Genomic DNA, 10,214 nt, shown 5'->3' with positions numbered 1-10,214 from the left:
CCTCTCCAATGTCTAAGAGTAAAAAAAGGTTATGAACATTTTTTAATGTATGACCTGCATCACTGTACAGAAGCTTTCTAGCTTGTTTGTCGTTTTGGTAACTACATCAAAATTACCGCTAGGTGGACAAAAATCACGCCATCTGGCGTAAAATCACCGCAGAATGTCTACAAAACAACAAAAATGGCGCCTGCAATGCTTCTGGGTCGTTTTCAGCGAATGTCGGTGATTTTAAAGTAATTTTGAGTGATAAATAATTTTTTTTTTGCGATCATTGCACTTGCCCGTCGGGCAAATGCATTGAAATTTGTACTCTCCCGACAATAAAAACTACTCGCCCCGGGAGATCAGGCGATGGTTAATATCGAGCCCTGCCATATTTAACTCCATATAGTTAGATGTGTGAACACAATGATACATTCAATGACTGAATGCAGCTGCAGAATTCCTACATTTGTTTTTAATCAGGATTTAACTCTAAAAGTTCCCGTTGGGTTTCTGTGCTCCTTCATTCCATCGCTGCAGTTAAAATGATAAAATCATGAAATGTCTCATATTTTTATGATCTGTCTCCTTTTTCCAGAAATACCCCCAACCTAAGGGACAGAAGAAGAAGAAGATAGTGAAATACGGCATGGGGGGACTGATCATTTTCTTCCTAATCTGCATCATCTGGTTTCCCCTTCTCTTCATTTCATTGGTCAGATCGGTGGTGGGTGTGGTCAACCACCCCATCGACGTCACAGTCACTTTTAAACTGGGCGGCTATGAGGTAATTTGACATTTTTAGATCAATTGAAGTAAAGTTCTGCTGAATAAAGGGTGTTCTCAGTTAAAACCGACCAAAGTCTGTTTATAAGACGTGAAATTAAAAACGAAATGAGATCAGGTAATAAAGGTGGATCTGCAGGCTGGATGTTTGATCGGTCATCATTACCCTGAACATGACCTCTAACTGATGATGGATGGTTACCTGCTCGCCTTGAGCTCAAAAGATTACTTCATATTTGAAGATATGATTCTTGATATTGAATATTTGATAATTAGATCCTTCACCCTGTCCCCCAAACCTGAACGCAGCCCGGTGTCCCGACAGAACCACTGATCCATCTCCTAAAGGTCTATTTTCAAAGCATAAAATGATTGTTAATCTTTTCAATTCTTCCTTTTCTTCTCCTTTAAAGGAAACGTCTGGTCAGTAAGGAATGATCAAGGGATCATTATTTATATCTAAACTAATAGATTTAGTGAATTAATGAATGATTTAATGAATTTAGCGTTAATCCCTGCAAAAACGATCTAGAAATAAGTCAAAATGACTTAAATTAAGTGTATTTGCCCTCAATTTGCGTAGGTAAATAAGATGATTTGCCAATGGAATTAGGATTTTTACTCTAAATTAATTTGATGAGATACACTAGAAATAAGACATTGAAATAGTTTTTTTTTTACTTATTTTAAATGTAAATTGTCTTGTTCCAACACACCCTCAATTTAAGAAAAAACTACTTATTTTAAGAATAATTTAATTATCTAGATTTTGATTTTTTCCAGTGTAATTCCTTTGATGTAAACGTTGGAGCCTAATAATTGTGTCAGTAGATGAAGTGCTTAGTTTACCCATCATGTACCTGTGTGTTCCAGCCCCTGTTCACTATGAGCGTGCAGCAGCAGTCCATCAAGCCCTTCACAGCCGCCGAGTACGAGCAGCTCACCAAAACCTTCGGAGACAACGCAGTGCGTACCGCCATCTTTATCTTTATTGAGTGCTCCTCGCCGCTCGGTACCGGAGCGTCTCTGAATGTGGACCACTGAGGTCTGGGTGTGTTCTCTTTCAGAAAGCCATGCAGTTCATCACCCTGTACAGCTATGAGGACATTGTGACAGCCATGATTGAGGGCAGCTCAGGATCCGTGTGGAGGATCAGTCCCCCCAGTAGGCAGGAGGTGGTGAAGGAGCTTCTGGGAAGCCCTATGGACCTGACCCTCCGTCTGGCCTGGACCTTCCAGAGGTCAGACCTCTTCTTCTTCGTGTGTTTGACGTGTGCAGCTGTAGGTGGGACAGGTTTGTTTAAACCCCACCCTCTCTGTGAATTTGTTCCCCCACAGGGACCTGGGTAAGGGGGGGACGGTGGAGCACACGTTTGGCAAACACTCGATCGACTTGGAGCCTGGGAACCCGGTCAGAGCAGAGCTGGCATCTCTGCTCATCGGCAACCGGACGGAGCCTGTGTAAGTGTGTGACAGTCCCACATAGAACGGACATCCTCAGGTTACAGATTCAGTCCTAATAGATCCGCCCCGTTCTTCCCGCAGCCTGGTTCCCAATATGTTCCCCAACTACATGCGGGCCCCAAATGGAGCCGATGCCAAACCCGTCAGTCAGCTCTACAAAGGTCAGAACTCTTCCTTTTTTCCAATCTACATCTCTGATTAAAGGCTTTGACCCCGAGAATAACAAAGCATTGAGGGCTGGTTATCCTCCTGCAGCAGAGCGTCGCAGTGAGCTTGTCAGATATTTTTGATTTATGCCCAATATTGAACCATGGTCTGTGCTGTTATTCCACGCCACAACTCAAGAGGGCCAATCAGGAACTAGCTGTGGGTCTAGATACGGCTGAGGTGGTGAGGAAGTGGGGGCAAGTTTGTGCGACAATGGAGGGACATGAGGGTGAAAAAGAGCGGGGATCCAGGTGGAAAAAGGGTCCCAGCGTTCTCTAGCACCTCGCTCTTCCAGCTGGTCCATTTTCACGAGTCATTTTCCACAATGGTGGTCTTACAAACAAAACAAGCCGGTAAGGAACCAAACAGGAAATACGCAAAGAGTAGAGCAGATGTAGATTTGACCAATCAGAGGCCTCCTGTCTGCGGTCACCTACAATTTTGGAGAGGTGCAGCAGAGTGTCTGCGGAGGGGGCGGAGCCACATTTGCGTTCATTGCGACACACACGCAGACCACCTGGGTTCTGAGTATAAACCAGCCTTTAGACTGGAGACGCAGTTTAAGACTTGGAAACCAGTGGATCTACTGGATCCACTGGTAGAAGGCCATGATGGATCTGAGTCAGCAGTGCGCTGACCGTGATCTCTGCTGCCCCCTGTGGTCTGTCCCAGATTAAGCCGAGCACACACTGTGTGACTTTTTGCCATTTTCGGGCCGATTCTTCGGTCATGTGAGAATATTTTTTTATCGGGCCGACCATTCTAAAAAAAAGTTTGAAAACAATCCACTGGACTTCCAAGTTTGAAGACGTTTCACTTCCCATCCAGAAAGGTTTTTCAATTCAGAATGTGAACCTGGATGACTGAGATTCTTCACCAGCAGATTGAGCCTCATGGTGCGTCCTGCGTGGCGTAGTATACAGGGGATAACCAGGGGAAATCAGCCTCTAACGACCATCTCCCAATCAGGAATCCTAAGGTCAGGAAATACTCAAACATGTTTGAAATCCAGTCGGCCCTCCTGAGGTGTTCGTGGGTAAATCCTTCCGTTGAAGCAGAGCTACGAGCCGGTTTACCAGAACCTCGTACACTGCACATGTGCAAACAAGGGAGTTCTTCTTCTTCCAAGTTGATAAGTCCGACCAGCACCATCTCTAGGCACTGAGTCCCACGTGGTTTTTAGACGTTCACTGTGAGCAGGTAGATCGCATCAGAGCGTCGGGTCGGACAGTGTGAGAACAAACATCGTGAGCTGTGAACTTTTCAACCCTGCGTTTCATCGTACAGTTTGAGCTGTAGCTGCGTGCAACGATTGAAAATATCGTAGATTGTATGCCTGGATTAAGTGGAGGATGTTTTATGTTGGATAACAAATTAAACTTTTGTATTTATATTTATGCTTCAAATAAAATAAAAAAATCAACTTTAAAAGAAATGTGAGAAAGAAAAAGCGTGAGTTTTTGTAGTTCTTGCTCTCAGAACATCTTTAACCTTCTGCAGATGATGAAGACGATTACCAGGACATCACTCTGTCCCTGATGAGTGACCGGACGCCAAACAGCTCAGGGAACCAGGAGTGGTGGGACATCGCCATCGCCAGATGCAAGCCGGCGTCATGCACCGTGCTCCCCATGGTCATATTCAACGACAAGGTTAGCCCGCCGAGCCTGGGCTTCCTGGCCGGATACGGGTAAGAGCCGCGCCGTCTCCCAACTTCTGATTCACTGGATGCTTCCTTCCTCCTGCACAGAAAAACAATCGTATAGTAGACAGACAATAAGAAAGAGCTGCAGGAAAATCCATCTGCCAGCTTTTTCCAAAGATTAGAGCCAAGAAAATAAAGGATTTCATTTAAACAAAGAGGTCTGGTTCAGAAGTCCAGGAGGACATGTCTGATAAACCAAACCCTTTATTACTATAGAACAGCAGAGAGCATCAGACTGAAGCATGGTGGTGGCAGCATCATGCTGCTGGTTTCACTTCTTAAGATGCAGCTGATGGAGGACCTTCCTAATACTTTCAGAAATCAGGACAGTCTTGAACAGGATCATTTCTGGAGATTGTTTTCTATTTAAAGGTCATAGCTAAAACTTTTTCATTCAAACTATTTTTTTTTAAATAATCGATCCACAGAACATCACAGAAAAAAATCTAGGGCAGAGGTCACAGATCTGGACCCACCTGCTGGCTTATATGTGACCCAACCTGACTTAAAACATTTATAAATTACAGCTTGTTGTCCGACTACAGTATCTAACTTCACTTGCGCTGCTTCTCCTGTTAATACGGTAAAGCCATCTAGAGCGTCCGGCTCCAGGCTGCACATGATCCAAATGATCCAATGAGCTGCTGTCAGTCTGAGTTGCTGCTGCTGCTACTTTTAGACACAGCAGGCAAACCTGTGGCAAGCCGGGCGATGGGAAAGAAGGAGAAGATGATGAGAAAAAGAGAGCAGAGAAAGTGTGGACTGCTGGAAGAACTGTGGTGAACTGGTGAAAGAAAAGTGAAATGGTGCTCAAAGATGATCCTGAACATTTAGAGTATGTTTGGCTCAACCTGCTGCTGTGAAGCAGGATTCTCCACCATGAACAGAATCAACAATAAATATGGATCCAAACTCAGAATGAGCTCCTTGATATGTGCTTTAGAATGGCTTAGTCTCCATTCAAACCAGGTTTAAAGCTTTGCAGGGCAGCAGAAAGCCCACTGCCAACATTAAGACAGAAAAATAAGAAAATAACAAACGGTTTGTGGATTGTTTATCAGGAAATTTTCTATATACTAAACTGAACAAACACTTTAGATTTTAATATGGAAAAATGTTCTTTTTTTTCTATTTAAAAAGTCAATGTTTAACATGGATGCATAATATAATATATATATAATATTAAATTCTGTTTAAAGTAACGGATCCTAATTAAAAATGTTTTAGGACCTTAATGGTTGATGATTTTCTTTATTCGGACCCCACTGATTTTTAATTGGTTACCCCTGATCTACGGTATGGAAATTATTGTGTTGTGAAATCTAAACATGTTTACTTATGGTTACCATGCCAACGTCAGGACCAATAGGAGGAGTAGATTAAAGTCACATGAGAACGAGCTCAGGCCTTTAGTTCAGTCTGACCAATCACAGCGCAGGAGGCGGAGCTTATCCATGTGTGACTCTCAGTGCCAGAATTACCCATAATGCAGCAGCATGTTTCTGCTAGCATAACAGAAATAATTCAATCAAATATTACAAATGTTCTTAAATAATGGAAAGCAAAATTATTTCCGACATATAAGAATGGTTTCTACATATTTAAAAAATATTGGTATAAAAATTCACAATTTTATCATCAAAAGGAATCTTTGTTTTTAGTATAAAATTTATTATACATGCAAAAAACCGAAAAAAAGAAATACTCCTGGAGGCCCTAAAACCAATCAATAGGAAATAAACAACTTAAAAGCTGAAACATGTTTGAGTGATTAAAGATGGCTCCCTGACCTCTGCTCTCCTCCAGGATCATGGGTCTCTACGTGTCCGTGGTTCTGGTCATCGGGAAGTTCGTCCGTGGGTTCTTCAGTGAGATCTCCCACTCCATCATGTTCGAGGAGCTGCCCTGCGTGGACCGGATCCTGAAGCTCTGCACAGACATCTTCCTGGTTAGTGTGGATCGGCGCCAGCAGCTGAAACCGTTTTAAACAGAACATCAGACCAAACCAGTCCAGTTTGGTCCCACCAGAAAGTCACGCTTTTGATCCCTTAGATTCAAAGGTTTACAAATGCTGAGGTCACTAGAGAACCTGGGACTTCTGGTGCGGTTCCCCCCCTGGGGTCCAGAAGGTTCTGCATTTATGTGTGGATGTCCCTCCATCGAAGGTCTGCTGTGATGGGCAGAGCTGTTTGTTTCTGATTGGAAATGAAACAAAAATAGAATTTGAAACATTAATTATTCATTAATTCATGTTAAAAAACTCTTCATCGCAGCAGGCATCTTCTGTGGACGGTCTTTAGCTCCCTCTCAGGTCCGAGTTGGGTTCTGGTTTGGAGCGAGTCGCTCACACAGTTGGACCTTCGCTTGATGTAAACTTCTAATCATTAGATAAACAACTAAATATTCTCTCTGGCTGTCTAAACGTCCGCCCTAACCCCTAAATCCCTCCTATGTAGAGCGGGACTATATGGTGAACTTTATAGTGAACTCGGTTAACTGACCGTTCTGTCAGATGATCACTACTTTTTGCTCCGTTGGTCATGTAACTCCGCCTCCCAGCACAGTGCCTGCGCCATCTTTTTTATCACTACTTTTCAAGGTGCATTGTGGGAGATTTGGAGTCTACTACTTTTTCATCCACTAGAATTTCAGACACATTAAAAATGGTGTAAACACTATATGCTGATTAGTGCGGATGTTCAGACACAGCCTTTGTCTCTATTCTCTCACCTCTAAAGGTCAAAAGGTTAATCAGCCATTAAGCGAATTATGGGGGCGCTGGCTGAACGTTTGACCTTTGACCTGTTAGCTTTAAAACACAAGCAGCATAAACATTTGACTCCATGTTTGTATGATTTGCAGGGAGGGTTAGACTTCATTCAGGTATAAAACAGATTAGATCAAGAATCGAATCTATGGAGTGAAGTTTGTTCCATTATTGTTGCAATCAAAGAACATGTTTGGTTTGGATAAATAAATCCAGAAAACTTTGAAAAATGTATTCATCAAACTAAGGTGTAAGGAGGAACTTTGCTGGGAATTTTTTATTTTTACTTTACATTACATTTACATTTCCAAATATTTCCCTCATGTTACATTTTTTTCATATTTGTTATTTCTTTTTTTTTTTTTCCAAATATAACTTTTCCAGACTGATTCTCCTAAACTGCATTTTATTCTGACTGAGTTCTACAAATCACATTCTCTTCACTTGAGGCGGGCTTTCCTCTGGAGTGGGAGGTGAAGATGTATTTCTATTGGTCTGCTGGACGTTAGCAGCAACATTTTTATTGGCCAAGAGCGAGAGCTAAGATCTGGCTTGAAAACAAGAGAATGTAAAGTGTAATTTGGAAAGATGCAATCCATTAAACTCATTATGAAGAAGAGAAAAAAATAACAAAAAATTGAGAAAATAAAATTTAAAATAATGAAATACAAAAAAGAAAGAAACTTAAATCTTAAAATACAGCCTTTTTTGTTCAAGACGTTTTTCAAAGTTTCCTTCTAGATTTTTTCATATTTTCGTTTATAAAATCTTTTTATAGCTGCAACAATAATGGATCAAACTTCACTCCATAGCGCTAAACAGGAAGGGTTTATTCTGTGGTTGGTTGCGGTCCAAATAACTGCTTTCTGTGTGTGAAGGTTCGGGAAACAGGAGAGCTGGAGCTGGAGGAGGAGCTCTACTCCAAGCTGATCTTCCTCTATCGGTCTCCAGAGACGATGATCAAATGGACCCGAGACATCCACCTCAGGGAGCAGGACTGACCCGATTGGCCGCCGGAGGCTGCGGCTTAGCAGGCGTGGGACCTGAACGCTCTCCTCATGCTGGACTCTTTGTGTTTTTGCTGCTGCTGATCCGACCGGACTCGGCACCGTGCCGTCGGAGCAAGGCCTGACGGCTGGACTCCTGTTGGAGCTTTGAACTGGGCTGTGTTTGTAGAACCAGCAGCTATTGGGGCGGTACCTGCTGGGGGAACTGGCTGCTGCTCACATGACCACCTCCACCCCAGAGGGGGTCAGAGGTCCCTGGAAAACATGTGTTAAATATAAAATGGCTCCATGAAGATCCCAGAGCTTCATCAGCTGCAGAGCAGCCTTCCTCCATCTAGGTGGTCTAGGTCTAGGTGGCCTCGAGCAAACCTCAGACTACACTAGGTTCTAATTTCTTATACAAACTGGACTGAAGAATCATAAAGATGAAATGTTTTGGTTTTCAGTTTAACTCATTGACCTCAGTCACCTGGACGATCAACTTAAGGAAAACTTTACGTTCCACATTTTTCAGCAGGATTCAAACAATAAGGGGAAGAAAAAGGATCATCGCTGTTAGAAATAGTGCTGTGGTCTGGAGAAGGGATGAAAACTTTGAATATTTCACTCCAACTGAAGCATCAGAGTCGTGATCAGAGGCTTATCAGGACCGGCGACGGGTTCAAACAGAAGAATTCATCAGATTAAGGGAGCAGCTGCTAAATTACGTTTAAATTAGCAAACTGCCGGAGTCCAACCGACTGAACGGGTTCTGACCAATAGAAACGCTGTTGCTAGGTCCAAACAGAGCAGACTCATTTCTATTGGTCCACACAGAGACCAATCAGAAGGCTAGAGGGGGAAACTCTGAGAAGAATCCAGTTTGTAAAACTCAGCATACGACTTCACCTGCCACAAAAGGCAAACAAATAAAATAATAATTATATTTGTTTGGAATTTGGAAGATAAAATCTGAAAATGAAGAAATTGAAACGTTTTATAAATAAAGAATTCTGAAATAAAATTATGAATAAATATAATTTGGAAAATAAAATTGGACAAAAAATACTTAAAAAAACACTCCTCTAAAAATCAACGGTTAAACTTATGCATCCATGTTCTAAATTACCCTGAAACATTTGTTGATTGTGAAATTTTTCATTTCTAAAACACATAATCCTCAAATTCTTTTTATATGTCTGCTTTCAATACAATTGGATGGGATTTCTCTGTGTAGCGTCGTTAGCATAGAGCGAGTCGGTCCGTGTAGCCTTCCCTCCCTGCTGCCGTGGCGCCGTACCTTCTGTGGAGCGATCATCCTCATGCTGGACGCAGCGTCGCCTCGGCCTGCAGAGAACACCTCTGTGCTCAGAAACAGAGAAACTCGTGGTGCCTTCAGGGCCCCACTGGGGTCCAGGTCAATCTGATCTCATCTCATATGCAAATGGAATTGTAATTTTGATATTAACACTATTGTAACATAAAAAGCTTTTTTAACAATTAAAGTTACATCTGTTTATTTATTTAAGGACGGAAATAAAAACTTATGGGAGTTTGCTAAACAAGCAGCATAAAAATTCAAGCTAATTGATTAATAGCAGGAACTAAAACACAAGCCTTCCATGAAATGAATCAGTTTTCATCTATGGTTGGATTATAATCCCAAAGACAGATTAATATAATTCTATGCAAAGATCTGTTTCTAATCCAGTGGTGCAAACTGCTCCTCTCTCCTTCTTTTCTCTGCATGAGCAGAATAACAGTGAAAATAATGGAGGTGTGATGATGGGTCCATGTAGGGCCTGTTTGCTGCTCGGTCCGGTTCTGTCTCTGCCGGGCTGCTGGGTCACACTGACCTTTGACCTTTACTATTCATCTTTCTTTCCAGCATCATGGCCATCTTCCCTGCCTCCTTTCTCTGCTGATCTTTTCTGTTTTGTAACATTGGGAGGGGCTTAGTACCCCCCCACCACCACCGCCTTCACCCTTACAGGACCTTTGGAGGACCTGCTTGGGGGGTAAAAACTCACATCTTCATCAAGGTGTTTCATTTAAGTTGATAATCGATGCTGCAAATACACTTGTTTTGATGCTCAATTCTGCGTAATCTTTTCAAATCATTTGTTTTTACCTTTTTTTTTATTTAAATAAAAAAATACTGTAATAATTGGAAAGTTTGATCAATAAAACTGGATTTCTGCTCCTAACGAGTGACGATGTGGAAATAATCCAGTGTGTCAGACAGTCAGAAATCCTGAACCAACAGTTTCAACGTTCTGCCTGGTTTCCCTGATAGTCGCCATGTTGAGATGAAG

General features: G+C 42.2%; 1 protein-coding gene across 1 annotated transcript in view; it reads left to right on the top strand.

Annotated features, from left to right (window-relative positions):
- Positions 1-9,935, top strand: part of piezo1 (piezo-type mechanosensitive ion channel component 1) — a 114,317-nt gene extending 104,382 nt beyond the window's left edge. The window contains exons 42-49 of the mRNA XM_015387142.1: positions 584-772; positions 1,645-1,737; positions 1,839-2,011; positions 2,109-2,231; positions 2,316-2,395; positions 3,942-4,131; positions 5,953-6,094; positions 7,792-9,935. Coding sequence (XP_015242628.1) covers positions 584-772; positions 1,645-1,737; positions 1,839-2,011; positions 2,109-2,231; positions 2,316-2,395; positions 3,942-4,131; positions 5,953-6,094; positions 7,792-7,914 — 1,113 coding nt within the window. The 3' untranslated portion in view covers positions 7,915-9,935. The remainder of the gene's footprint in view (positions 1-583; positions 773-1,644; positions 1,738-1,838; positions 2,012-2,108; positions 2,232-2,315; positions 2,396-3,941; positions 4,132-5,952; positions 6,095-7,791) is intronic.
- The last annotated feature ends 279 nt before the right edge of the window (positions 9,936-10,214 follow it).

This window comes from Cyprinodon variegatus, unplaced genomic scaffold (genome assembly GCF_000732505.1).
Source record: "Cyprinodon variegatus isolate N-32 unplaced genomic scaffold, C_variegatus-1.0 Scaffold386, whole genome shotgun sequence".
NCBI lineage: Eukaryota > Metazoa > Chordata > Actinopteri > Cyprinodontiformes > Cyprinodontidae > Cyprinodon > Cyprinodon variegatus.
The sequence above is the reverse complement of the archived record's forward strand: the minus strand, read 5'-3'. Positions and strand labels throughout refer to the sequence as shown.